The sequence below is a fragment of the Pelophylax lessonae genome, assembly GCF_965119305.1.
Source record: "Pelophylax lessonae genome assembly, chromosome: 1".
Classification (NCBI taxonomy): Eukaryota; Metazoa; Chordata; class Amphibia; order Anura; family Ranidae; genus Pelophylax; species Pelophylax lessonae.
Genome location: NC_138768.1, coordinates 647,710,208 through 647,736,643, shown reverse-complemented (window position 1 = coordinate 647,736,643; position 26,436 = coordinate 647,710,208). Strand labels below are relative to the sequence as shown.

The following is a 26,436-nucleotide window of genomic DNA, read 5'->3' as shown; positions in this document are numbered from 1 at the left end:
TTGTGTTGTCTGTGGATATGGCATCCAATCAATCACATTTGAAAACAAATTTGTTACATTTTGCTATGTTATTAAGAAACGGTGCGTTAAGCAGCTGACAGATTACATTATACGACTGCAGACAGTTTGATAGCTGGTTCCAACCATCAGTTCACTTGATTTAAAGAGTATGCAGCCAGCTTAAAGAAAAGAATCTGAGAAGATGTGCATCCTAAATAGTTTGAAAAAAATCTCAACAATTGTGTCCATTTAACTGTGTGCCATTTAGAGATATACTGTATCTATTACAAGGATTTGTATATAATATCCGAAAACTATACAGAATGCTTTTTAGTATAGCGCTGGTCCAAGAAAACAAAAGCTGTCCAGTTAAAGCAGTGTTTCTCAAATTTTTTCCAGTTAGGGTGCCCTTGAGAAGTTTTTCCAGTCTTGAGGCACCCCTGTCCAAGGCTTGGTTCACGTTACTGTATGTCGCGGAACATGCCCTACAAAAGCAGCGCTGATGGTACAGGAATAGGGGGGTCAGGATTAAAAGTAACATAGATACACACACACACACATACAGACACAAAAAGACACATGCACACACACACAAGCACATGCACACACACACACACACACATACAGACACATGTACAAACAAACACACACACACACATACAGACACATGTGTACACATACACATACAAACACATGTACAAACACACACAAACACACACATGTACACACATATACAGACACACATGTACAAAGAATTACACACACACACACACTTACACACATACAGACACATATGTGCAGACACTCCCATGTACACAAATACAGAGACATGTACACACAGACACATGTATACACATACAGACACATGTACACACATATACAGAAACACATGTATACACACACACAAATACACACATACAGACACATATGTGCACACACAGGTACACAAATACAGACACATGTACACACAAACACATGTACACACACACACACATGTAAACACATACATACATTCACACACACACACACACACATGTACACACACACACACATACACATGCAGACACACATATGTACACACACACACATGTATACACATACATACATACACACACACAAACGTATGCACACCCATACACACAACTACGTACACACATACACACACACACACACACACACACACGTATATACACACTCACAGATGTACACACATACATAAACATACAAACACACACATGTACACACACATGTGCACACATACACACACACACGCACACACATGTACACACATACACACACAGACACATGTATAAAGCCCTTTTAAAAAGTTTTAGCACAGTACCTTTCCTCATTTAGCTAGGTACTGCACTGTAGGGGGAAGCAACGAGCACAGCACACTCCGCCTCCCTTTACTTTCACTTTGCTGAGGTTGATAGAGCTCCCTCACAGTGCCAATGTACAGTTCGGCAGGGGATTGGGAGATCAGACTCATCTGACAGGCCTTCTCTCCCATGACCCTGAGGCACACCTGAGGACCTCTGGCAGCACATCAGTGTGCCGCGGAACACTGGTTTAGAAAGGCTGGTTTAAAGGCTAAGTTCAGCTTTGTTCCCCTTTTATTTATTTTTTTTTCTAAATTCTAGCTCCCCTGTGTACCAATCTATCATTAATGTACTTATTTTACAAAAATGAAACAGCTTTCTATTAATTCTACACAGGCTTACCTCTCTCTTCATAGCTGTTTATACACACTGCTCAACTACTTCTGCCTTACTTCCTAATCTGACTTTAGGTCATGACACAGGAAGGAGTTGACCAGCTGAGGGTAGATGATGCAGGGTGTGTGCTAATGAGATCAGCTGGTCAAATCTTCCTGTGTCATGACCTAAAGTCAGACTAGGAAGTAAGGAAGAAGTAATGAAAGCTGACCCTGGCCAATTCCTAATTGTGCATCTGTTTAGATTGAAAATCTGTTTTAAGTAACACATCTGACAAACTTATGCAAATCGATTAGCTGTTTAGGATTACAGACATATAGGTAAAAAATAGACAGGAAAAATGTGCTCCCTTTTGGTTGGGTTCCCTGATCGGCAATGGCGGTGGCAGCACCCGACAGCCGATGGAAACATTGGCTGTGGTGCCGACATTGCTGGACTCCAGGACAGGTAAGTGTCCTAATATTAAAAGTCAGCAGCTGCAGTATGTGTAGCTGCTGACTTTTAATTTTTTTTTTTGGGGGGGGGGCGGAACTCCGCGGAACTCCGCTTTTAAGTGATTAATCCTCAGCATTGTGTGAAAAAGCTGTGTGATCCTGTATGCACAGATCCTCCCCCTCCTGCAATGTCACTCTAGACAAGTCCAGATAACACACAGTAAGTGTAGTTCAGCTGCACATGCTCAGTTTGTTCTCTATTGCTGAGAACACTTTGTGGTTTTTAGCTGAGCTATTCAGGTCACATGGTATTGACATCACACATGTGGTCGTGTATACAGATCCTAAATGACAGCCCAGTCCCTCCCTTCTCCTCCATGCCCAGTAACTAAAAAAGAACACAGTGGGTGGGATGTCACATCTTGATTGATGGATGATCCGCCTCCCATAAAAGCTTAAGGACACAGGCTATAGAGGATTGCAAGAGGCAGTGATTCCATAAATGAGATAACACCACTGTATATGCAACTGTAGTGTTCTATTTTGACTTCTCAGCACAATCAATTACAGCCTGCAGACGTTTATATAAAGGTCATAACTATTTCTAAACTTTTAAAAATAAATGTATTTCCCAATTTCTAAATTCATAAATACTACCGATCATGCCAAAAATGTGCTATGTTTTTTTCTTATTTGTGATTGTTCTTTCTCTTTCCTTCTTTCTGTGTCTTTCCTATTTTTCTCTCTCTCTCCCCTGTCATTCTCATTCTACTTGGCACCCCACTGCCACCTTGCTAACACCCAACCCCCTGTCATCCTCATCCCACCTGGCAAACTACTGCAACCTTGCTAACACCACTACCCCGCTATCCTCATCCTTCTCCCATCTGGCAACCCACTGCAACTTTGCTAACACCCCAACCCCGCCATCCTCATCTTTCTCCCACCTGGCAACCCACTGCAACCTTGCTAACACCCCACCCCACCATCCTCTTTCTCATTATCATTACACCTGGCACCCCACTACAATCTTCCTAACACACTACCTGCTGCCATCCTCCTTATCCTCATCAAACCTGTCAACCCACTGCCACCTTGTTAACACCCCACCCCCTGTCATCCTCATCACACCTGGTACCCCACTGATACCTTGCTAACTCCCCCACCCCCTGTCATCCTCATCCTCATGTTCCTCACACCTGGAAACCCACTGCAACCTTGCTAACACCCCACCCCTGTCATCCTTTTTTTCATCACACCTGGCACCCCACTGATATATTGCTAAAACGCCACCTCCTTTCATCCTCATCCTTTATGTTCATCACACCTGGCACCTCACTGCAACCTTGCTAACACCCCACCCCTGTCATCCTCATCCTCATGTTCCTCACACCTGACAACCCACTGCAACCCTGCTAACACCCCACCCCTGTCATCCTCATTTTCATCACACCTGGCACCCCACTGATATCTTGCTAAAACCCCACCTCCTGTCATCCTCATGTTCATCACACCTGGCACCCCATTGCAACCTTGCTACCCCTGTCATCCTCATCACACCCCCCCGTCATCCTCATCTTCAGCACACCTGGCAACCACTGCAACCTTACTAACACCCCACCCCCTGTCACCCTCATCCTCAACTTATTCACACCTGGCAACCAACTGATACTTTGCTAATACCCCACCCCCTTCATCCTCATCCTCATCACACCTGGCACCACACTGATACATTTCTAACACCCCACCCCCTGGCATCCTCATTTTCATCACACCTGGAATCCCACTGATACCTTGCTAACACCCCTGCCATCCTAATCCTCATCCTCATCTTCATCACACCTGGCAACCCACTGCAACCTTGCTAACACACCACCCCCTGTCATCCTCATCACACCTGGTACCCCACTGATACCTTGCTAACACCCCACCCCATCATCCTCATCCTCATATTCATCACACCTGGCAACCCACTGATACCTTGATAAAACCCCACCCCCTCTCATCCTCCTCCTGCCTGGCAACTCACTGCAACCTTTCTAACACCCCACTCCCTGCCATCCTCATCCTCATTTTCATCACACTTGGCACCCCACTTCATACTTCCTAACACACTACCCTCATCCTTATCACACCTGGCAACCCACTGATACCTTGCTAACACCCCACCTCCCTGTCATCCTCATCTTCCTCCCACCTGGCAACCCACTGCAACCTTCCTAACACACTACCCCCTGTCATCCTCATTCTCATCACCCCTGGCAACCCACTGCCACCTTGATAACACCCCATCCCCTGTCATAATCATCACACCTGGCACACCACTGCCAGCTTGCTAACATCCTACCTCATGTCATCATCATCACACCCCCATCCCTGTCATCCTTATTCCCCTATAATCCGCTGCCAGCTTCCAAACATCTGCATTGAGAAAGAAGCTTGATCCAATGTTGAGAGGACAAGGATATCTTCTCCACAAATGTGTGGTGGCAGGTAGCGTGGTCAGTGGACGAAGGCATACTGAAATATAGAACTCTATGTTAACAATAAAGATACCACCCCAGGTGACTGGATACATGTTACTAAACCCACAACAGTAAAATCAGTCTGCATATGCAGTAAAGCATGCCTGTTATACCTCTTAGTGTGTAACCCAAGGGGTTAATCCTCTGCATTGTGTAAAAAGGCTAATCCTGTCTTCTCTGATCATTTCCTTCTTCCACAGACTCCAAAAAAATAACCTAATATTTACAGAGTCAGGCTGCTCAGTTTGGTGTGCATTGCTAGAGAGTTTTTTTTTTTTCTTGGGAGGGTGCCTGTGATCAGCACAGGGCCAATCAGCACTGTCCAGACATGTTCAGACAGAGGATTAAGGGTTTTGAAGCCTGATAGGACAGTTGTGGGAGAAATGAAAACTCCTACAATCTATCAGCACTCACTGATACAAGTCACAAGATTGCTCTAATTGCTATATACTGCTGAAAAGGTATTTATCAGTTTATATTTACTAAATGGATTGCATTTCCATGTTCTGTGTACTGTGGGAGACCATATATAGTCAATGCAGGGTCTGGGTTTAGTAACACTTTAATCATAAGGAGAATCTGCAGATACCTAAGTATTGTATAGAGCAGAGTTAAATAATTCCTCTAGTAAACTAAGGAGCCAACTTTTTGCTTTGATATATTGTGTTTTGTAAAAAAAAAAAGGGTGTCCTCATTGGCTGCTTTGACAATTAGGAGTAGGGACTACATTGGAGCAATGGACCAAATGCCTTATGCCTAGCACTGCACCTACTGTAGAAAAAAAGACCTCTGCATACACTTAGTTTAATGCTTTTTTTCATATATTCTCCATTTTCTTATATGTAAATTTTATTATCTGCAAAGGCTACCTCATAGTCATGTGCTACTAAAGCTGAAACAATACACAGACTACTAGCCAGAATATATTATACTGGCTTTTCAGAGAGCAAAGTAGTGCTGGATAAAGTGGACGGAAATTTAAACTGACTTCTATTATAATGCTAATTTGCATAAAATTAATTTCCTTCAAAGCTTACACAACCTACTACATTTTCTGAGATAATTTCCAAACTGAATGCAGAGAATAAAAAAAGAGATCCCACTTCCACTAGCTATAAGGGAGAACCATGAAAAACGTGAATTATATAACAATGTAGAATATGCCATTACCCATTTTCAGAAGTATTCTGAAAATGGGTAACAATTTAAAAAATCTCCTGACCTTCTAATTTCTGCAGGCATTTCTTAAATTAGATAATGCTGCTATTTGTTTTATACTTAGTCATCAATGATTTGAAATTAATATGGGTCTTGAGAAAAGTAAAGAACAGTAGCTTTAGCTGAAAATGGAATGCAGAACCATCTAGTACATTGATATGATATCGCAGAGACCAAGAGTAAAATTAAATGAGAAAAAGCCAAATAGAGGAAAAAGAAAAGTTAATGGAAAGAAGGAGCCAACTATTGTAAAGGGCATAAAAAGAATTAATAACAAAAGTAAAAGCTTGAACATGATGCATTGAGTAAGAATACTAAATGCCATATTCAAAAAAAAAAAGCATCTGACGGGTTTATGTCTACCAAATATTAGTTTTCCCGAAAAAAATAAAAGTAAAATAAAAACAACTCTACATGGTTTGTTATTGAATGATTTTAGTCCACTATGTTATGATTACATTAGATTCATTTTGAATCAAATCTGCAATAACATTATATGAGCATAAGATCCTTTTTTCAATTTATGGCTCTTGCTTGTACTTGTGTTTTCTATTTGACAGCACGTACGATCAACTAAATTTTATATGTAAGCACAAGGGATGTAAGGGCGGTATGTTGTTTCACATTTGTAGGTTCAGTCTGGAGCTTTCAAAGGCCACCTCCCTCCAAAGATGATTTTTAATTTGTCATTGAACACTAGTGAGTAAGAATTTTGTGTTCTCAGCATAATTTTTAAGACTCCATAAAAAGTACATGATACCAAAGTACCGTTGGCTTTTCAATGAATGTAACCCTTACCACCAAAGACATTTATATATTATGCCAAAATACAATTTTCCTTATCAGCAATTACACAAAACAAAAATTAGTGTATTGCCACTAAAACTACCCTTATACTCAGTTGCATTATTGATGGCTGGACTAAATCTCGCTAGGTCTAAATGGTGTTATGAAATCACATGGTTTATCACCAGCCTTTATTGAGATCTCCAGTTAAGTAGTCTAAATCTTGCAAGAAGATAAACATATGCTGTGCCTGAGCATCTTGCTACCCTGCAATTCACAGAATTTTCTCTAAAGGAGGGCGATGTCACCCTCACCAGCTGTAGGTGTCTTGGTAAATAGGCAGACCTTGATTTCTTACTGCAAGATCTCCTTTAACCACTTCCGGACTACCCTATAGCAGATTTACTGCTACAGGTTGCCCCTATTGTGCAGGATCATGGATATATACATGATTCTGTACTTCCGCCTACATGGGGAATGCATGCTTCACCAGCCAGCTGCTTTTGCTGTGATTAATCACCGGAAAGGCCGATCTGCGAGTGGCGGACACTGGATGTCCTCTGGCATCTGCTGATCATCAGTAAAACACACAGAACGGAGATCTGGCTATGTAAACAATGCAGATTTCTGTTCTGACAGGGGGAAAGGGATGGGAGTAAAATCAATCTCTTTCCTTAAAAGTAAAAACAGCACACATATGTCATAAAAACACTGACTAGGAACACAGTTAACCCTTTGATCACCCTGGATGTTTAAACTCTTCCCAGCCAGTGTCATTAGTACAGTGACAGTGCATATTTTTAGCACTGATTACTGTATTAGTGTCACCGGTTCCCACAAAATGTCAAAAGTGTCAGTTAGTGCCCAATTGTCCGCCTCAATATCGCAGTCCCACTATCAGTTGCATATTACCACCATTACTAGTATAATAATAATGAATAAATAACAATTCCATAAATTTGTAGATGCTAAAACAAAAACCAAAAACATGTAGCAGAATTCATATTGGCCTAAATTTTTGAAGAAATTTGATTTTTCGTTTTTTTTTTTATTAAATATGTTTTAAAGTAGAAAGTAAACATTTTTCTCCCCAAAATTGTAGGTCTTTTTTTGTTGATAGCGCAAAAATTAAAAAATGCAGTGGTGATCAAATTCCCACAAAAAGCTCTATTTGTGTGGAAAAAAAACAACTTTTTTTGGGGTATAGTGTTGCATGACCGCGCAATTTTCAGTTAAAGTAACGCAGTGCAGTGGTCAGGTGGTTAACTATAAAATTATTTTCATACCGGTATTAAAAAAAATGCTGGTTAATCTTTTTTGGGGTTTAAAAAAGCTGTATAGGGACTATAGTATTGTTACTAAATGAGTAGTGCATATTCACATTTTAAAACCAATTCACTAAACTTAGTAAATGACGTAAAGCTTTTCTGACTTTAGGCATTCAATCATGGGAACAAAGATCTTGTTTTTTTTTTCTCCCTTTCACATAATTGGATAAGTTAAATGAACATTTAATTTGCAGAGTTAGCATGCTTTACTCCTTTAGTGAGTAAACACCATTGTCTATAAGAACAGAGTCTGAAAAAAACTTTTTTACAGATTGTAAATTGAAGCGTTCATGAACTGGATTCTGTTGTTATGATGAGCCCAATGTGCTTCCATATTTTGTTTGTATTGACTAAAATAACCAATTAAAATGTCAGGTTATAAATAAACCAATGTAAAATGTAATATACCTTATCGATAAATCAGTTAATAATGACTATTTTAGGTCTAAATGTACAAAATAAGGTTTTATTTATTTATTTATTTATTAGGTTCTACCTCAATTTTGTTACTGAAGAAGTAGAAAACCCAGAAAAGTAAGTACATAGAAATATGTATTTTTTATTCTAAATGAATTAATTGGAAACCTGCCCAAAATGTTGTTTTCCATTGTAGATGGAGGGTGTAGGGTGGGTTAGGTACCACATCAGGTCTTTGCAAGTGTCTTTCCCCTGATGAAGATCACTTCTAACTAATAAGTGGCAACTTTCTGTTACCATTTTTGTTTTGCTCTAGCTGTGTACTGTAAGAGCCATTTTTAAATTCAGGCCAAAGTGTGGAGGAAGCCTACTGAACACTGCCGAGAGAGCCTCATGATTAGAGGTGAGGTCGGTCACATGGCTTTGACAGGTCACCTCCTCTGTTTTTTTTTTTTTTTTTGGTCTATTCATTTTATTTGTGTTTTGCTTTTCATTTGGGTCCAAAATATGCATGTGTAAAGCACAGCACAGAGTTTCATGATTTTTTTTAAAGCAGCAGTATGGCTAGCTTAAGACCACACCAATGCTTTATAACTGGGGCCCCATCAATTTTAACCACTTAAGGATCGGAAAGGTTTTACCCCTTAATGAAAAGGCCATTTTTTTGCGATACGGCACTGTGCTACTTTAACTGACAATTGCACAGTTGTGCGATGTTTTACCCAAATAAAATTGATGTCCTTTTTTCCCCACAAATAGAGCTTTCTTTTGGTGGTATTTGATCACCTCTGCAATTTTTATTTTTTGCGCTATAAACATAAAAAGTGATTTTTAGTGAGACTGTGACATTGCGGCGGACAGATCGGACACCTAACTGATGCTTTTGACACTTGGGGGGACCAGTGACATTACTACAGTAATCAGTGCTAGAAATAAGCACTGTTACTGTACTAATGACACTGGCAGGGAAGGGGTTACCACCAGGGGCGATCAATGGGTTAAATGTGTGCCTAGGGCAGTGATGGTGAACCTTGGCATCCCATATGTTTTGGAACTACTTTTCCCATGATGCTCGACTACACCAGAGTGCATGAGCATTATAAGAAATGTTGTTCCAAAACATCTGGGGTGCCAAGGTTTGCCATCACTGGCCTTGGGGATGCTTTCTAACGGAGTGAGGGTTGTATTCACTGGATGAACACAGAGACCTGTATTCCTAAATAGGAGGAACACAGGATCCCTGTGTTCATCACTAACAGAACAGCGGTCTGCCGTATTTACATCAGCAGACCACCATTCTGTCTCCATGGGGAGCGTTTGCGGGGGCCTGATGGACATCGCATCCACCGGACCCGCTGATTCGCTTCCCCTCTAGATAATCAGCGCGTGCACGCGCCCCCACTAACTGCTACATGAAACAATGTACATGTACATCATTTCACGTAACAGAGCCGACCTGCCGCAGTATAACTATGACGGGTGGTCGGCAAGTAGTTAACGTTTTTCACATGGCTCTCTTCTTTCTTGGTATTTATTTTCTCTTTTTTCTAGCAACATTTTCTTTATCTATTTACCACCAGCAACGACTGTGCCTGTACAAACCACTCTACATGGCACATCACTTCATTGATTTCATAGATATATCGGGTTTCTGCAGTTTGTCACCCATTTTTGAATTTCCTCCCTGCGTGAAAGATTGTTTTAAAGTCTCACAATTGTGTCCTTTTTCCACTTCATAATCATGCTTCTAGCTGTTGGAGATATGTCTGCTAGATCTTGTGTTCCTTTTCTTTGTGGCAGCTTCTGGCAGCATGGTAATTGCTATTAAGCACAGGCAGATGTCTCTATCCTAAGAGACATTGCTTGAGACTGGCATGACAATAGTGGAGAACTAGGAGTTTCCAGTCAGATAGCCAGTCATAGTTCTGCAGTGTCAAACAGTATGTCTTCAATCAGCATTCACTGAACTGCTGTGCTGACTGCTAGCTTGGTCTTCATTCATCTCTTTCTCCTTATATGTAAGTGGTGTATGTAATAAGCGTCAGACACCAGTCTGACACTAAATTAACCCTGTCACTTAAAGGCTTCGACAGCCTTCTAGCTCTGTATCTTGTAAGTTTCGAAACTGAGCAGATAAAATAGAATTTATAGTTACACAAAAATGCCAGAGTTTACAGAAGTGTGTTGGAGTGATAACCGGCACATATAGTATTTTTTGTGTGAACAGGGTTGTAGAGCTGGTATTAAAGACTAATTTCACATTTCATAGGGTGTAACGTGAAACTTGGTTCAATTTTTCAACCCCGCAGCCTCAAATGACCTACCTCCTACCTTGCAGATTACTTCTTTATCCAAACTTATGTTGATTTTTTTAAAATTTGGAATGGCTGTGAGGCTGTGAATTTGTGGATCAGTGAATGGAATGCAAATGCCATCTGCCAACAAAGCATAGGGGCATGTTGTTTTCAATAGTATAGAGCAGTGATGGCGAACCTTGGCACCCCAGATGTTTTGAAACTACATTTCCCATGATGCTCATGCACTCTACAGCATAGTGGAGCATCCTGGGAAATGTAGTTCCAAAACATCTGGGATGCCAAGGTTCGCCATCACTGGTAGAGAGTATAAGTGTGGTAGTGCATTGTTTACTTTCCCCAGCTCCAAAACTGTAGATCTATACCTTTGTAGAGACCTGGGGCTGGAGGAAAAGTCTTCAGGAGACTGAGCTCTAAACCCACTAACTATGGATGCAATGCTTTATAGTCTACAAAGCAAAAAATGTGTAAATTATCTTTTTTTTTTTGTTTTTGCAATATAGGCACATTTATAAAATTTTCTTTTAACAGTCAGGTATCATTTCATGAACTCAATTTAAAAAATATGATATTTAAGAACATCTATAGTAGAAATTTATTTATTTATTTTTTTAGTGAAGTAAAGAGGGTCGAATCCTGGGAACTGGGGGGATTCATTTCTCTATTTGTAATAGTGACTACTGTGATTGAGAAAGAAAGTGAGAGAAGTCACTTGTCTCCAGAACAAGAGGTATAGGGAAATCTTCTAATGGGACACCTATTCCAAGTTTAATTGTCCAAGAGGGAAATTACTCTCTCTTTGGGAGATTTCCTCTAACTTCATGTTGAATCTCTGGGACAGGAAGTGAAGGTAAATTTCCCCAATGGTACACAGACAGCAAACAAATAATTTGGCAGGGGTTAACCCTGCTCTGTTATATCCAAAACTATGCATGCAATTTAATTTAGAAAAATTTTCTAGTTTCACTGCATTCTGTAAATAGTATTCTATGCATATCATTGGGCTTGTTTTTAGAGCACTGGACAACCAATGATCAGGCTTTGAATACTAAGCAAAACTGCTTAGCTGCTTCCAACTCATAACCTAACATGTATTTATTTATTTTTTTATATACAATCCCATTTGAATTTTTTTGTAACAATGTCATTGCTTGCACCTGCACATAATGCTGGAAATGTGAACAAATAGTCATAACGAGCCTTAATAAATATCTTGATCATGCGTATAATTTTGGTACATGCAGATGGAGGTTAAAGACTCTTCTTAGCTTACTAACACATGAGAAATGAGTTTATTTAATTTCTTTCTAAGATGCTGATGCATGGCTGATGATCAAATTGTTTGCAGGAGTTTGACTCTGTTGCTATTGTATGTTTTAAATTAATTGTTGAAACAGGCAGATGCTTTTACTGTGTTTTCCCAGCTGCTAAAACTGTGAACAATCTGCATTATTGTAAAGGACTGTTCCATTTTTTTAAGCAGACATATCATTATTGCTTATGAATTGTACAATGCAGTTGTGTTTTAGATACTATCATTGTTGAATATGAAAGCAGAAAACCCATTTCCTATTTGAAAAAAACAAAAACAAAACACAAACACATAATATACATGTGAACCAGAAAGTAATAGCAAGGGAAATTGAGGGCGTTTGCAGACTTGAGCATGCATTTATTTTTTATTTATAAACCAAGCCTTCCAGCTGTCCCTATTTCAGACCCAAATCTCTTACTTGTCTTTCTGCAAGAATTGTACCTCTTGTAATTTTGTTGTTTAGATCTACAATAATGTGCTAATGTAGAGTAAAAATTAAACTCTTTTTAAGTAGAACAACCCAATGGAGTATATATTACAAATAAGAGAGGTCTAGTTAGCAAAAGTTACAAATAGAATTGCTAATAGGATCATTTGCAGACCTCTCTTTGTACACAATTTGATGGAGTTAGTGAACAGTTACATATTTACATAAGTCACTTGACCCTCCCTCCTTGATTGTTAATTCTAATGAGCAGGGCCCTCTGATTCCTCCTGTATTGAATTGTATTGTAACTGTATTGTCTGCCCCCATGTTGTAAAGCGCTGCGCAAACTGTTGGCGCTATATAAATCCTGTATTATAATACCGTATATACTCGAGCCGAGTTTTTCAGCATGTTTTTTCATGTTGAAAATGCCCCCCTCGGCTTATACTCGAGTCTCTGGCTTCACTGTGTTTTTAACCACCTTGGCGGTAATCCCGAGTGTGACTCGGGGTTGATTTTTCATATCAGGATCGGTAACCCCGAGTCACGCTCGGGGTGGATTGCAGAGAGCGCAGCGGTGTTCTCTTACCTTATCCTGGCGATCCAGCGATGATCTCTCATTGCTGTGACCGCCAGCCGAGAGTCCCGCCGCTCCTCCGTCCCTCCGTCGGTGTGATCACTTCCTAGTTCCGTTCCCTGCAGCAACAATGCTGCATGGGAGCGGAACTAGGGAGGGAAATTCAAAAAAAAAAAAAGAACGTAGCACAAAACACATTTTATATTATATCTATATATATATATATATATATATATATGCATATATATATATATATATATATATATATATATATATATATATATATATGCATATATATATATATATATATATATATATATATATGCATATATATACACACACACACATATATCTATATATAATATATAATGCATGAATTATAATCTAATCAATAATATAATTTTATTATATATATTATATATTAAATAATAAAATTATATTATTGATTTGATTATAATTCATGCGTTTGTGTTTCAAATTTATCACATCTGGGATGTCTACTAGAGTCTTGTTTTGGTCAGGTTTAAGTCAGTAATTACTAAGAATTGTAGGCCTATAATACATAACGCCAAATTTCCATGAAAACAATTGTACCGCTTTTGGTATGTAATTCCTGACATAATCATACCGCCAGGGAGGTTAAAAATGTCGCCGCTCGGCGCCGACGTGTCACTGCGCATGTGCGGCATTGCCGAGAATAGCCGAACGTGTTCGGGTTTTCCCGAGCATCGGCGGCGCATTTGCGGTGACGTAGTATTGGCGCCGGGCGGCGCGATTTTTAAATCGAAAGCGGCTCACTGACAGGTAAGTGAGACTCCTCCGCAGCCCCTGCATTTCCTCATGAAGTGCTGCGGGCATGGTACAGGACATTCTCCTGTACCATGCCTGCAGCACTGCATCTCCTGTGCCATGCCTGTACTTACTGTGCCATGCCTGTACATACTGTGCCACACCTGTACATACTGTGCCATGCCTGTACTTACTGTGCCATGCCTGTACATACTGTGCCATGCCTGTTTGTACTGTGCCATGCCTGTACGTACTTTGCCATGCCTGTACTTACTGTGCCATGCCTGTACCATGACCTGTGCCATGCCTGTGCCATGACCTGTGCCATGACCTGTGCCATGCCCTTACCATGACCTGTGCAATGCCTATACTATGACCTGCACCATCTCCCGTACCATGCCTGCAGCCCCTGTTTTGTGTCTTGTAGTGGTCCAGTTGGGTCCAGTAGCTGCTGCATTTCCCACCCTAGGCTTATACTCGAGTCAATACGTTTTCCCACTTTTTTGTGGTAAAATGAGGGGTCTCGGCCTATATTCGGGTCGGCTTATACTCGAGTATATACGGTATTAATAATATTTCTTTTTTACTGAAAGCAAAACTGTCTATGTCCATCCCCACTCCTTTCTCGTTTGTTGCAAGGTTGCAAGAAAAAGTCATGTTAAACAGACAATGAAACAGTAAAAGAAATGACTAAAATAGCCATCTTCAATATAATGTACTTAGATTACAAACAGAGATTGGTGAATAATTAAACAATCATTAAATTTCACAGATCTGTTCTGCAGGGTAATGATCCTTCCTTCTCTCCTTCCTTCCTTCCTTCCTTCCTTCCTTCCTTCCTTCCTTCCTTCCTTCCTTCCTTCCTTCCTTCCTTCCTTCCTTCCTTCCTTCCTTCCTTCCTTCCTTCCTTCCTTCCTTCCTTCCTTCCTTCCTTCCTTCCTTCCTTCCTTCCTTCCTTCCTTTCTTTCTTTCTTTCTTTCTTTCTTTCTTTCTTTCTTTCTTTCTTTCTTTCTTTCTTTCTTTCTTTCTTTCTTTCTTTCTTTCTTTCTTTCTTTCTTTCTTTCTTTCTTTCTTTCCTTACATTTTAGATATATTTATAATGTTTCCTAATAAATTAATAAAAATCAAAAAAGCCATTGACAGCATGGGACTAAAGCATGGGAATCTTCTGAATTTCTTAAAGGGTAACTCCACTTTCGTGGGAAAAAAAAATAGCAAATAAAGAAAAAAACAATATAGCGTATACAATTGTGACACAAATCATATTGTAATTGAATGTTATTAAAAATGACCTTTCCTTTTCAATCTGCAGCTGTTGTAATTTTCTGAAAATGCAATGCAATATGGCTAACTGGAGCTGTTCTGTACACAGAATGTATACTGACCACACCCCAGAAACATAATTTCCTGCTTGTGTGATTTTTTTGTGGGAACAATTTTCCCAGAAGTCTGCCTAAGATACAAGTCAGATTTCTGCATCAGCAACCACCCGCAATAGTGTGTATTAGGGCTCAAGAACTAATTAAAGTTAGTGTTAGCTTTTCTATTCTTGATTTAGAATTAATGGGCACTCTTTACTAGGTCACTAGGGCTGGAGAAATTTAACCCCACACTGTATTTTTAGTATACTAGGGATACAGAACAGCCGGACTGCCACTAGCAACAAGTGACTGTTTTAAGGGGACTTTTTATGGGGACACCACTTACAAACCTAAGAACAGTAAGAATAAAAATACTGGTATAAACTATGGAGGTACTGATATGTACTTCTTAAAGTAGGCTGCCATCATTATGGGTAGAATGACCATTCATTTTTTATTTCTTCAAAAATTTAAAAAAAATAAAACAAACAAAAATAAATGACACACCGGTTCCCTCAACTGATGTTTGGGGTCATCTGCCACCATTGAACAAGTCCTGGTGGAATTTCCAACCTGGTGGATCAATTAACTATTTTCATTTAGTTGCAAATTGTTTCATAAATGATTTTAGAAAACAAAATAAAAATAATCCATGTTTTCATCAACTCCCATTCAGATGTGTATTTTGTTTTCTAGAAAATAGGAAAAAAAAACTATTTTTGTTACAGAGAGCAATATTCTAAAACAACAGAATACTATTTAGTCATGGGTTTTGTGAGGATGCTCTTTGGGTTGCTCTTGATAATGATATTTATTTGAAAGAACACAGTGCATGCTGGTATTTGTAAATGTGAGAACATTGTATTCTATGTGTATCAGGCATAGGCATAGACCAGTTCTTATTTTGATACCAAAAATGATAGAAGAGCTAGAAATAGATGTTCCAAGAAGTCTTATGACTACAAATTCTTCTTTTGAAATGTGTCCCTGCTCAAGGAGTTGAAAGCATTATAACATAGATGTTAGTTAATTTCAAAGATGAAATAAATACTCATTAACCAGTTGCAGCCCACCTGCCAAAGTTTTACTGTGGCAAGGTGGCTCAGCTGTGCAAACTGACGTAATGTTACATCAGTCGCGTGCGAGGGTGGGGGGCGCGCCCACCCAGCATCCCCGCGATGTACTGATTCAGTTCAGAACCGATCAGTCATCAAGTCTAGGCCAATCATTTTTGGCCTGGACCTGTTAAATGGTTCTGACCAATTGCAGAATGTCCTGTGCCTGTGTTTACATTACACAGGCACAGGACATTCTGCAAAATGATGCAATCTCCTCTCCTGGAGCTGTTTTTGGTTCCAGCGTGAGAGGAAAGAACATTAGACAGTGAGTACACCAGTACACACAGGCACATTTGTCACCCCCTGATAACCCCCAGATAACCCTTTCACTCCCTGTCACAGTGTCACTATATACAGTATGCAGAAAATTTACTGATCACTGTATTAGTGTTACTTATGACGCAAGTTAGTGTGAGAGGCAGTTAGTGGTAGTTTAGCAGCAGTCTCAGGTTTAGGGTACCCGCCATATATCCCCTAATAAATATTTAACCCCCTGATCACCCCAGTTAACCCCTTTATTTCCCTGTCACAGTGTCACTATCATAGTGTACAGATATTTTTTCTGAGTACTGTATTAGTGTCACAGGTGACATCAGTTCGCGTTAATTAGTGTCAATCCAGGACAGCGTCAGATTTCCTCCCACACATTTAGTAATACATTTTAACCCTTTGATTGCCAGTGACACACACACACTAAACACCTCCATTACTAGTATAGTGTCTGAACGGATCAATATCTTTGATCAAATCAGAACTATACTAGTGTCCCCAATAGTTTAGTATAGTGTTCCCAAAATGCAGCGTTTGCAGGATCAGCCCCAAAGAGGTGCAGTTCAGCAGATTACTGTCACTTCCAATACACAGCACACTAAACCGCAGCATTAGCAGAGTCAGGCCTGATCTCTGCTAGCACTAGCTGTTACATTTTTTGGTAGCGGCTCTAAAAGTCCTTGACAACCAGGTGTTTTTTTACCTGTGATTCACAATAGGTACCTATACATTTATTGGCAAAAATGTCCAAACAGAGGTACACTAGTGAAAAGGCCTAAACAATGCTGAGCATGACAGATAAGAGCGATAGGGAAGCCTCACTGTCAGAATCAGGCTCAGTATTTGAACCTGTAGAGAGCAGAGGCACCCAAACAGATAGCTCTGATGACAGAGTAGTGGTCCCAGCTAAGATCAGGCGTTCTTCTGTTGCTGAGGATCAACAATTGCAGGGTGTTGGTACTAGTGTGACACTCAACCTTCTGGTGAACTGGAAAGCACCAGCGGCCTAGTACATCCTGCTCATAGTCAAACCAGCACTGCAGTAACACTTGGTGATGTGGCAAAACCCGTAAGTGCAGTTCAAGTTGCTGTGGTGGCTAGCACAAGTAGTGGCCTGCAGCCACCAAGAATTCCAAGACAGGCCCATAGAGCTTATAGTGCCCTTCCTGATGCACTTTCAAATCCTGATTAGGAGCCCACCATTTCTGCAGCGCCCGTACTTCCCCCATTCACTGGCCAACCCAGAATTCAGGTGGAAACAGCTGACTTTACTCCCCTTGGTCTTTATGAGCTGTTTTTCTCAAAAGATCTGTACAGGTCTATTGTGGACCAAAGCAATGTATATGCCGATCAATTCATCGCTGCAAATCCAAATTTGACCCATGCCAGAGAATTTGCATTAAAACATATTACTGTTTCCGAATTTAAAACCTTTTTGGACCTATCCCTCCTCATGGGCATTACTAAATAGAGTGAGTTGCAGTCATATTGGTCCACTGACCCATTTCATCATATGCCCCTGTTCTCTGCTGCCATGGCCAGGACTAGATACAAGCAAATCTTGTGGTTCATGCATTTCAATAACAATGAACTTTGTCATCCTCGGGGTGACCCTGGATATGACCAGCTCCACAAAATTCGGCCCCTCGTAAATCACTCCAACCAAAAGTTTTCTGCCGTGTATATGCCCCAACAAGCTTTCTGCTTTGATGAGTCCCTGAATACATTTTCTGGCCACCTTGTTTTCAAACAGTTTCTTCTCAGAAAGCGTGCCAGATATGGGGTCAAGATGTATAAGCTCTGTGACAGGGAAAAAGGCTATACATGTAGTTTCCGGATGTATGAGGAAAAAGATAGCAATGTGGAACCCCCAACTGCCCAGACTATATGGGGATCAGCGGAAAGATTGTTTGGGACTGGGAGTCACCCTTATTCAGAAAGGGGTACCATTTATAAGTGGACAACACTTTTTAGTCACCTTTTTAATTCTAGAAATGTAAAAAAAAAAGTGTTTTTTTTCCCCCAAAATTTGCATTTGGAAAATCTTTGCGCAAATACTGTGTGTCAAAAAAAATTGCAACACCCACCATTTTGTTCTGTAGGGCCTCTGCTTTAAAAAAAATATATATAATGTTTGGGGGTTTAAAGTAATTTTCTAGTAAAAAATAAAAAATAATTATTTAATGTAAACAGAACATGTCAGAAAGGCTTGGTCTTCAAGTGGTTAGAAGATTGTTTGATGTGTAGTATAAGCTTCTAATATTGGGCATAAAATGCCAGCACAGTTCAAACACCCCCTAAATGACCCCTTTTTGGAAAGTAGACACCAGAAGCTATTTGCTGAGAGGCATGGTGAGTCCATAGAATATTTTATATTTTGCCACAAGTTTCGGGAAAATTATTATTTTATTTTTTTTTTTTTTACACAAAGTTGTCACCTAAATGATATATTGTTCAAACATGCCATGGCTATATGTGAAATATCACCCATAAATGCATTCTGCTGCTTCTCCTGAGTACGGGGATACAACATGTGTGAGACTTTTTGGCAGTCTAGCCACGTACAGGACCCCGAAAACCAATCACTGCCTTCAGGCTTTCTAAGGGCGTAAATTGTTGATTTTACTCCTCAATACCTATCACAATTTTGGAGGCCATGAAATGCCAAGATAGCACAAAACCTCCCAAATGCCCCTTTTTGGAAAGTAGACACCCTAAGATTTTTTTAATTTTTTCAATCTTCAAAACTTTGTGACACAAAGCGAGATCTGCAAAAAAAAAAAAAAAAACCTCTGTAATCTAATCTTGTAGTTATTTTAATTATTAAGACTTAACCACTTGCCATCTTTAAGCTGTATATATATATATATATATATATATATATATATATATATATATATATATATATATATATATATGTATATATATACATGGCCTCTGGAACCACTGGCTACCAGGATCCATGCTGCATCCATGATTTTTGCATCATTTTTCAGTGCAGGCAATGGGTGTTCTGGAAGAAATGACCTGAGCAGCTTTACAGCCACATGACCACTTTTGCAGCCCTCTGCCATTCCTAGGCTCCCTAGGACCACTACAAGCGGTCAGTAGGGCTGGTTGGCCACAGAAGAGAGAATGTTTGTGATCAATGAGACAGTAAGTGACAAGGATTTCACCACTTAAGGCTTAGATTCTGTGTTTTCCTGGCCAGTACCAGCCAGGAAAGCAGCTGATAACACCAATCTAAGTAGGGTTGTCTGCCTTGGAAGACAGAGGAGGGATCAGGGTCTAATAGACCCCCTAATCTCTCCATCAAGAGTAGATGTCACTGCCCAAGCTAACACAAGGGATGTTGTTCATGCCTAGAGACAGCAATAAAGCTGAATAAAAAAAAACAAAAAAAAACATTTAAAAAGTGTAAAAAAATAGATAAAAAATTAAAGCACTCCTATTTACTCATGTTCACATGCAAATAAAAATGTACACGCATATCCAGCATGCATATGTAAATAGTGATTGGACCACACAAGTACAGTATAGCTGCGAACACCATAATGAGAGCACCAGAGCTCATATTTAACTCTAAACTTTTAGAGCATCGCCATTTCATGGGTGTCCAGCTCCTTCTCCATTCATAAAAGCTGCATTATAGCTTCCATAAATGAAAAATGATCTATGAATGGAGGATGAGTGGATGAATGAAAGGTCTTTCATTCAAAGGTCCTCCATTCATAGATTTTTTTTTATTCATAAAAGTACAGCTTTGTTATAAATAGAGAAGTAGGTAGGCTAAAAGGGCAGGCATAACTGACATTCTTGATGAGTGGATATGACATTAGCACAAGGGACACATCCCAATGACTGTGAGTAATATTCTTTGTGCTGACTTTTTAAAACATTTTTTTTTTTTACTAAACTTAAGCTTTATAAATGGAAGAGGTGGGCAGAAGGGGTAAAAAAAGCACTTTGTGACAAGTCCCTTGGATCTGTTAAACCCTACAGCACCACAAAATTACAGTGGCAAGGGTAGAAGGGATCAACTAAATCTGCAGCCAGCAGCAGAAGGGACGCATCCCATTGATTGTAGGTACTGCCTCCTGTGCTGATTTTTCTAAAACTTTTTTTGACTAAACTTAGGATGTCAGGCATAGTAGCACATTCATTCAAAGTTATTATTTTGTTTGGTTGCAGGTTGATGCTTTTTTTTTATTAAACACAATCAAAAAAATACATAAAAAATAATAATAATGATAATAAGAATATGTGTACAACAAGTAAGTAAATAATCTGCAAACATATTTTCCCATTCTAGAACCTTAATGGTTTGAACAGCATACTATCCACGCTTGTATGTATTTGATAATGCAGAAAATAATTATGTATCATTTTAAAGTCAGAACAGGAGAGTAGCTCAGGCTAATTTGTATACTTCAGTTCTAAGGAGTAATCGCTATGACAATAATTGCTTTTTGCAAATCAGAAATGGAAATTTTTTAATAGTATACTACATGAGATTCACAAACATTGTGCTTTTCAACATTTAATATAAATAGCCATATTACTGCTTGTGAGTAATGAGATAACAGCTCCCCTTAAAACCTATACTCATCCCTCTATGTTCTGCCTTGTGTCACTGACCTGCAAAGCATTGATCAAAAATTTTCATGCAGAGCATGGACTATATTTTAGACACAGCATTGAGCCTCCAAACAGATTTATTTCAGATCATCAGAGGAAGCTATTTTTTGCTCTCCTTTGCACATTTTGTTTTCATATCAATCTAGTGTCCTCTACGCTTAAAATATGTGTGCTGGGCACTTGCAAGCAAGATAGCATGTGGGAATATAGGCCTGCAATTTATATAAATCCTTCACATCAAAGGTAGAATTATCAATAACTACCAGACATTCATGAATTTTATAAGAATAAAGTCATATGTTGGGGAATGCAGCTATCTGTGCTCTGGAATAGGCTGCAGCATTACTTTAAATTGCTTCTCTGCTCTTCTGCTAAGCCTACATTTCCTATTTGCTTTCATTCCCACAATAGCAGCCATAGACTATGTAATGATATGACACTGTCCATTTAAATGACATACTAGTATTAAGAAATACAGTTTCAGTGAGAAGAACGAGGATGCGCCTAATATGTAACTCATACACAATCATCTATTGAAATATATTGCTCTCAGGTCCCCTTCGGCAGGGTTTATACGTTCATTAATAAAAATAACAATGCTATAGCATGTATAAATTATGAAATGCAGACATCGCCAAGAGGTATGAACTCCAATACACATTATTAACAGCCACTATCATAAAACAGAAAATAGCAGTCCCAAATCAATTTTTCTATTGAATTGCATACTGTGAGGTTCCCTCACAGAGGCAGCAGCAGAAAAGAAATGCACTGTGGAAAAAAGAAAATGACGTAGACTACATTACAGGATACAAACAAAGCAGAAAATAAGCACAGAGAAATAAGTTATCCAAGAATAACAGGCTTTTTAATTAAAATTGAACCATAGGAATGCTGCAGCAAAATGGATTGTGGTAAATGAAGCTTTAAAAAACACATGACATGTATTTATTGAAAAAAGGAGAGAGGAAAGCTTGGTGTTATTTTTACACAGAAATATCTCTATTGAATTTCTTATTTAATTTTTCATTTAAATGACCTTGAAATAAAAATAATAAATCAGTGCATATGCTTTTATGCTTGTAGCTGACCTCATAGGGATTTTAGAACTAATTTAAAAAATTATTGTCATAGCAATGATGTTCTAGGTACAAAGAAATAAACAAGCAATGCAAATCACATGCTTAATAACTAGTAAACAAATCTTTAAAATAGAACTATGGCAGGCAGTTACTTGAGGAAGAAAAGGTAGGCTATAGACAAGTAAGACGGACAGAAAGTATCTATATCATATATATATATCTATTTATCTATTTATTTTTATTTTTTTTATTTGTTTTAGAAATGATACAGAATGAAAAAAAAAAAACTAGTTTTTCCCTTTAACCACTTTACCACCGGAGGATTTTGCTGTCTTACATCTGGGCCACTTTTTGTGATTCGGCGCTGTGCAACTTTAACTGACAATTGCGCGGTCGTGCAACGCTGTACCCAAATGAAATTGACGTCCTTTTTTCCCACAAACAGAGCTTTCTTTTGGTGGTATTTGATCACCTGTGCGATTTTTACTTTTTGCGCTATAAACAAAAAAAGAGCGTAAATTTTGAAAAAATAACAATATTTTTCACATTTTTTTATATGAAATTCCCCCCCAAAAAAATGTAAAAATCAAAATTTTTTAAAATTTTTGGCCAATTTGTTTTCTGCTACCTATGTTTGGTAAAAAAAAAAATCGCAATAAGCGCATTTTGATTGGTTTGCGCAAAAGTTATTGCGTTTACTAACTAAGGGAAAGATTTATGTCATTTTTGGTGGGTTTTTTTTAACGAGTAATGGCGGCGATCTGCGATTTTTTTTTTCGGGACTGCGACATTGCGGCAGACAGATTGGACCCCTGACTGACATTTTTGACACTTTTGGGGGTACCAGTGACATTACTGAAGTAATCAGTGCTATAAATATGCACTGTTACTGTAAAAATGACACTGGCAGTGAAGGGGTTAATTTTATTGGAGAGGGAGGGGTTAATGTATGCCTGGTGCTTACTAACGTGTGTGGGGGGAGGTGACTGTGTGACACAAGGACAGATCGAGGGTTCAGCTATGCTGAACCCTGCAATCTGACCCTGCCTGTCACTTCGGAGATCCGCCCGCTTGTGTTTACACAAGTGGGCGGATTTCCACACTAGATCCCCGACGATCGGGGAAGAGCGGCGGCGATCGCCGCCGCTCCTCCCCTGGCCCGACTCCCGCTGTGACTGAATACAGCGGGAGCGAGCCTCCGGCGGCGCGCGCGCTGCCTAGAAGGGGGAGGGTCTGCCGACGTAGGTCTACGTCGTCAGACCTACAAGAGCCACTTTGCCGCAGTAGTATCAACGTGAGCAGCGGTAAAGTGGTTAATGATCCAGAAACACATAAGAATAAATGAAATTAACAGGAATTGATCCTGTATGTTACAGTTAACTACCTACTTCTCTACTGTTGTCATATGTTTAAATTGTTAGTCTCCAGATGAGTAACAATACCCTGATCATAAAATCTTATGTACTACTCATAAGCGTTTTGTGTTATTATTTTACCCTGTTGTATCTATCGGCAACATTGCATCTGCTGTTATGTTTTCTCATTATTCTTCAATAAAATTTTTGGAAAAAAAAAAAAAAGAATACATCTTTCCAAAGTGAGTGGAAATCTCTACATAGGCAGTTGTCTCTGGAATAGGTATCCCTTTTGAAAGTTTTCTGCTCATCTTCTGTTCCAGTTACGGTTATACATGTTTGGACTTCCCATCTTCTTGTATCCAATTGACAATGGTCACCAGAGAGGACAGCAGAAACATACAGTTTGATTTACTAAAAGCAAACAGGCTATCCACTTTTCAAGGGAATTTTCACTTATCAAGGGAACTTTTCTATACCTTAAGCCCCGTACACACACACAGATCGTCGTCATACAAACGTCGGCGGACGAAAGATCTGCCGATTGTACGCTTGTTAGTATGGTGCCTCCGACAGCTGTCTGCACACAATCCACGGACAAGAGTCTTTCTTGCAAACATGAAAATTTTTGTCTGCAGACACCAGAACGGACGATTGTTCGCCTGTCAGTACAGAAATCAGCCGACAGACCGCAGATTTGCAAGACTGGGCATGCTCAGAAAATAAAAAACACAGGGAAAGTTAACCATTACATGACATCACTTCTGCAGTCAGCTGAAGTCTGCGGACAAAATTCTTGTGCTGTCCTTGTGCTGTCTTTGCACTTTTCAACAGACACCGACATCCCGGGGAGAAAAGACGAACATTTGTATGACGACGATCTGTGTGTGTGTACGGGGCTTTAGTGTACAAGGTGAAAATGTACCTTGCATAGAATACCCAATAATGTGCAAGGAAAATGTGCAAGTAGTTGAACCACATTTTTAACACCCAACCCCAAACTGCCCACCTAAACTAGGGCATGCAGCTTTTTAGGGCAGTACATTTGCCTTGATCAAACATTTTTGCTATAAATCTAAAAGAAAGGTAAAGCAAATGAAAAACTGAAATAGATTTATTTTGAGAGCATAAGTCTTGTAATCAAAATATGAAAGCATATATCAAAGCCTATGTATTATTCTTACGAATACTGGTATTCTTGCATCTTTAATTAAAGATAATTGTTACACGCCCTGTACCATTTCATTTCTTAAATACTCTTTCTTCTGTTTCCGTTTCATGTTTACATTCCCTGTTTTTTTTTTCCATATAATTAACCCTTTTTCTCTGTTTGTTTTTATATTCTCTGCTTGCTCGCTATCCTTTTTCTTGTATTTCTTGTAGTGTCTTTTTAACTTTTTTTATATCATAAAATAATTATACTAATAAAACCTATAGTATGGCTTCTATGAATGCAGTTTTCTTCACATTCCAATTACAGGCTCTATCAGGATCTCATCACATTAGTAATGAATAATTATTATCACAAAAAAAAAACGACATAGGGTAAAATTAATATAAACAAATTGTTTAAAATACATTAATAGTGTGATTATTCAAATATATTAATAGCATTTTATCATGTGGGCAGCATGACGTTAAAAGCCTTGGAGTTCAAGCTAAGATAACTGCCTACATAGACGTTTTTTTTTTTTTTTTGGAGGTTTCCTTCAGGTGCTCTAGCTAGACATACAAAATTCATAATTCTAGAAAATTTGTAGCATATAAATGGATTTCCACAGAATATAAAAAACTATAACTATAAAAAAAAAAAAACTTTTTAAATTTGTGACAGCTAATGACAGTAGAACAACAGATGGTTGTTTCCTTTTCCTAAAATAAGCTAATATAAGTGTATTATGCACAATAGTTTGATCTCTGAGCCTTTTATGCCCATAATGTATAAAAACCCAGCATGATAATTGATTTTTATCTGAAATAGAAGAACGCTTTATAGGAAGCACATGTGCACAGTAAGGGACCTGGAAGTGTAGGGACCCGAGATGCAATGTCTAATAGGGAACATCTGCTCACAACATGCACAGTCACCTCCTAAGGACACTGTCATTAAACTACATGGCTCAAACGCTGACACAGTCAAACTGTTTAACTCCTATGAACTATTAAATGTATTATGGTATACAGTACAGCTAGAGAAGTGTGATTATTGTGTATTATAGTCAAATTACCTAATGTTTATGAACCAGATGTCCAAACCAGAGCCTGTGATTATGTAAAAGGCAGATCTGTAAAACTGCTAATGTAATCAGTTTACATTTAATAATAATCGGACATGTAAGTGTTAAGATAAATATAGCATAAGATTAGAAGACTGGTTGTTTGCTTTTTAAAAAAAAGTTAGGCTGTAAAGACTTACGCCTATTCCTGGAAAATTGATCTTGTTGTAAATGTAGCCACAAAAACCTTGATGCAGGGCTGTTTAATTGTAGGATGTCTTGTACATGTGGCCACTAAACCATCGTTCCAGGGTGTTTTAATTAAAAGATCTGGTTATAGTTATGACAACTATAACCATGTTCCAGGGCCCTATTTTATTAACCACTTCTGGACCGGAAGGATTTGCCCCCTTAATGACCAGGCCCTATTTTGCGATTCGGCACTGCGTTATTCAACAGACAATTGCACGGACGTGCGATGCTGTACCCAAACGAAATTTACGTCCTTTTTTCCCCCCAAATAGAGATTTATTTTGGTGGTATTTCA

At 39.0% G+C, this 26,436-nt stretch overlaps 1 protein-coding gene across 1 annotated transcript in view; it reads left to right on the top strand.

Annotated features, from left to right (window-relative positions):
* SLC7A11 (solute carrier family 7 member 11) overlaps positions 1-26,436 on the top strand; it is a 446,067-nt gene that overhangs the window by 172,436 nt on the left and 247,195 nt on the right. Inside the window, exon 6 of the mRNA XM_082243483.1 lies at positions 8,499-8,543. Coding sequence (XP_082099609.1) covers positions 8,499-8,543 — 45 coding nt within the window. The remainder of the gene's footprint in view (positions 1-8,498; positions 8,544-26,436) is intronic.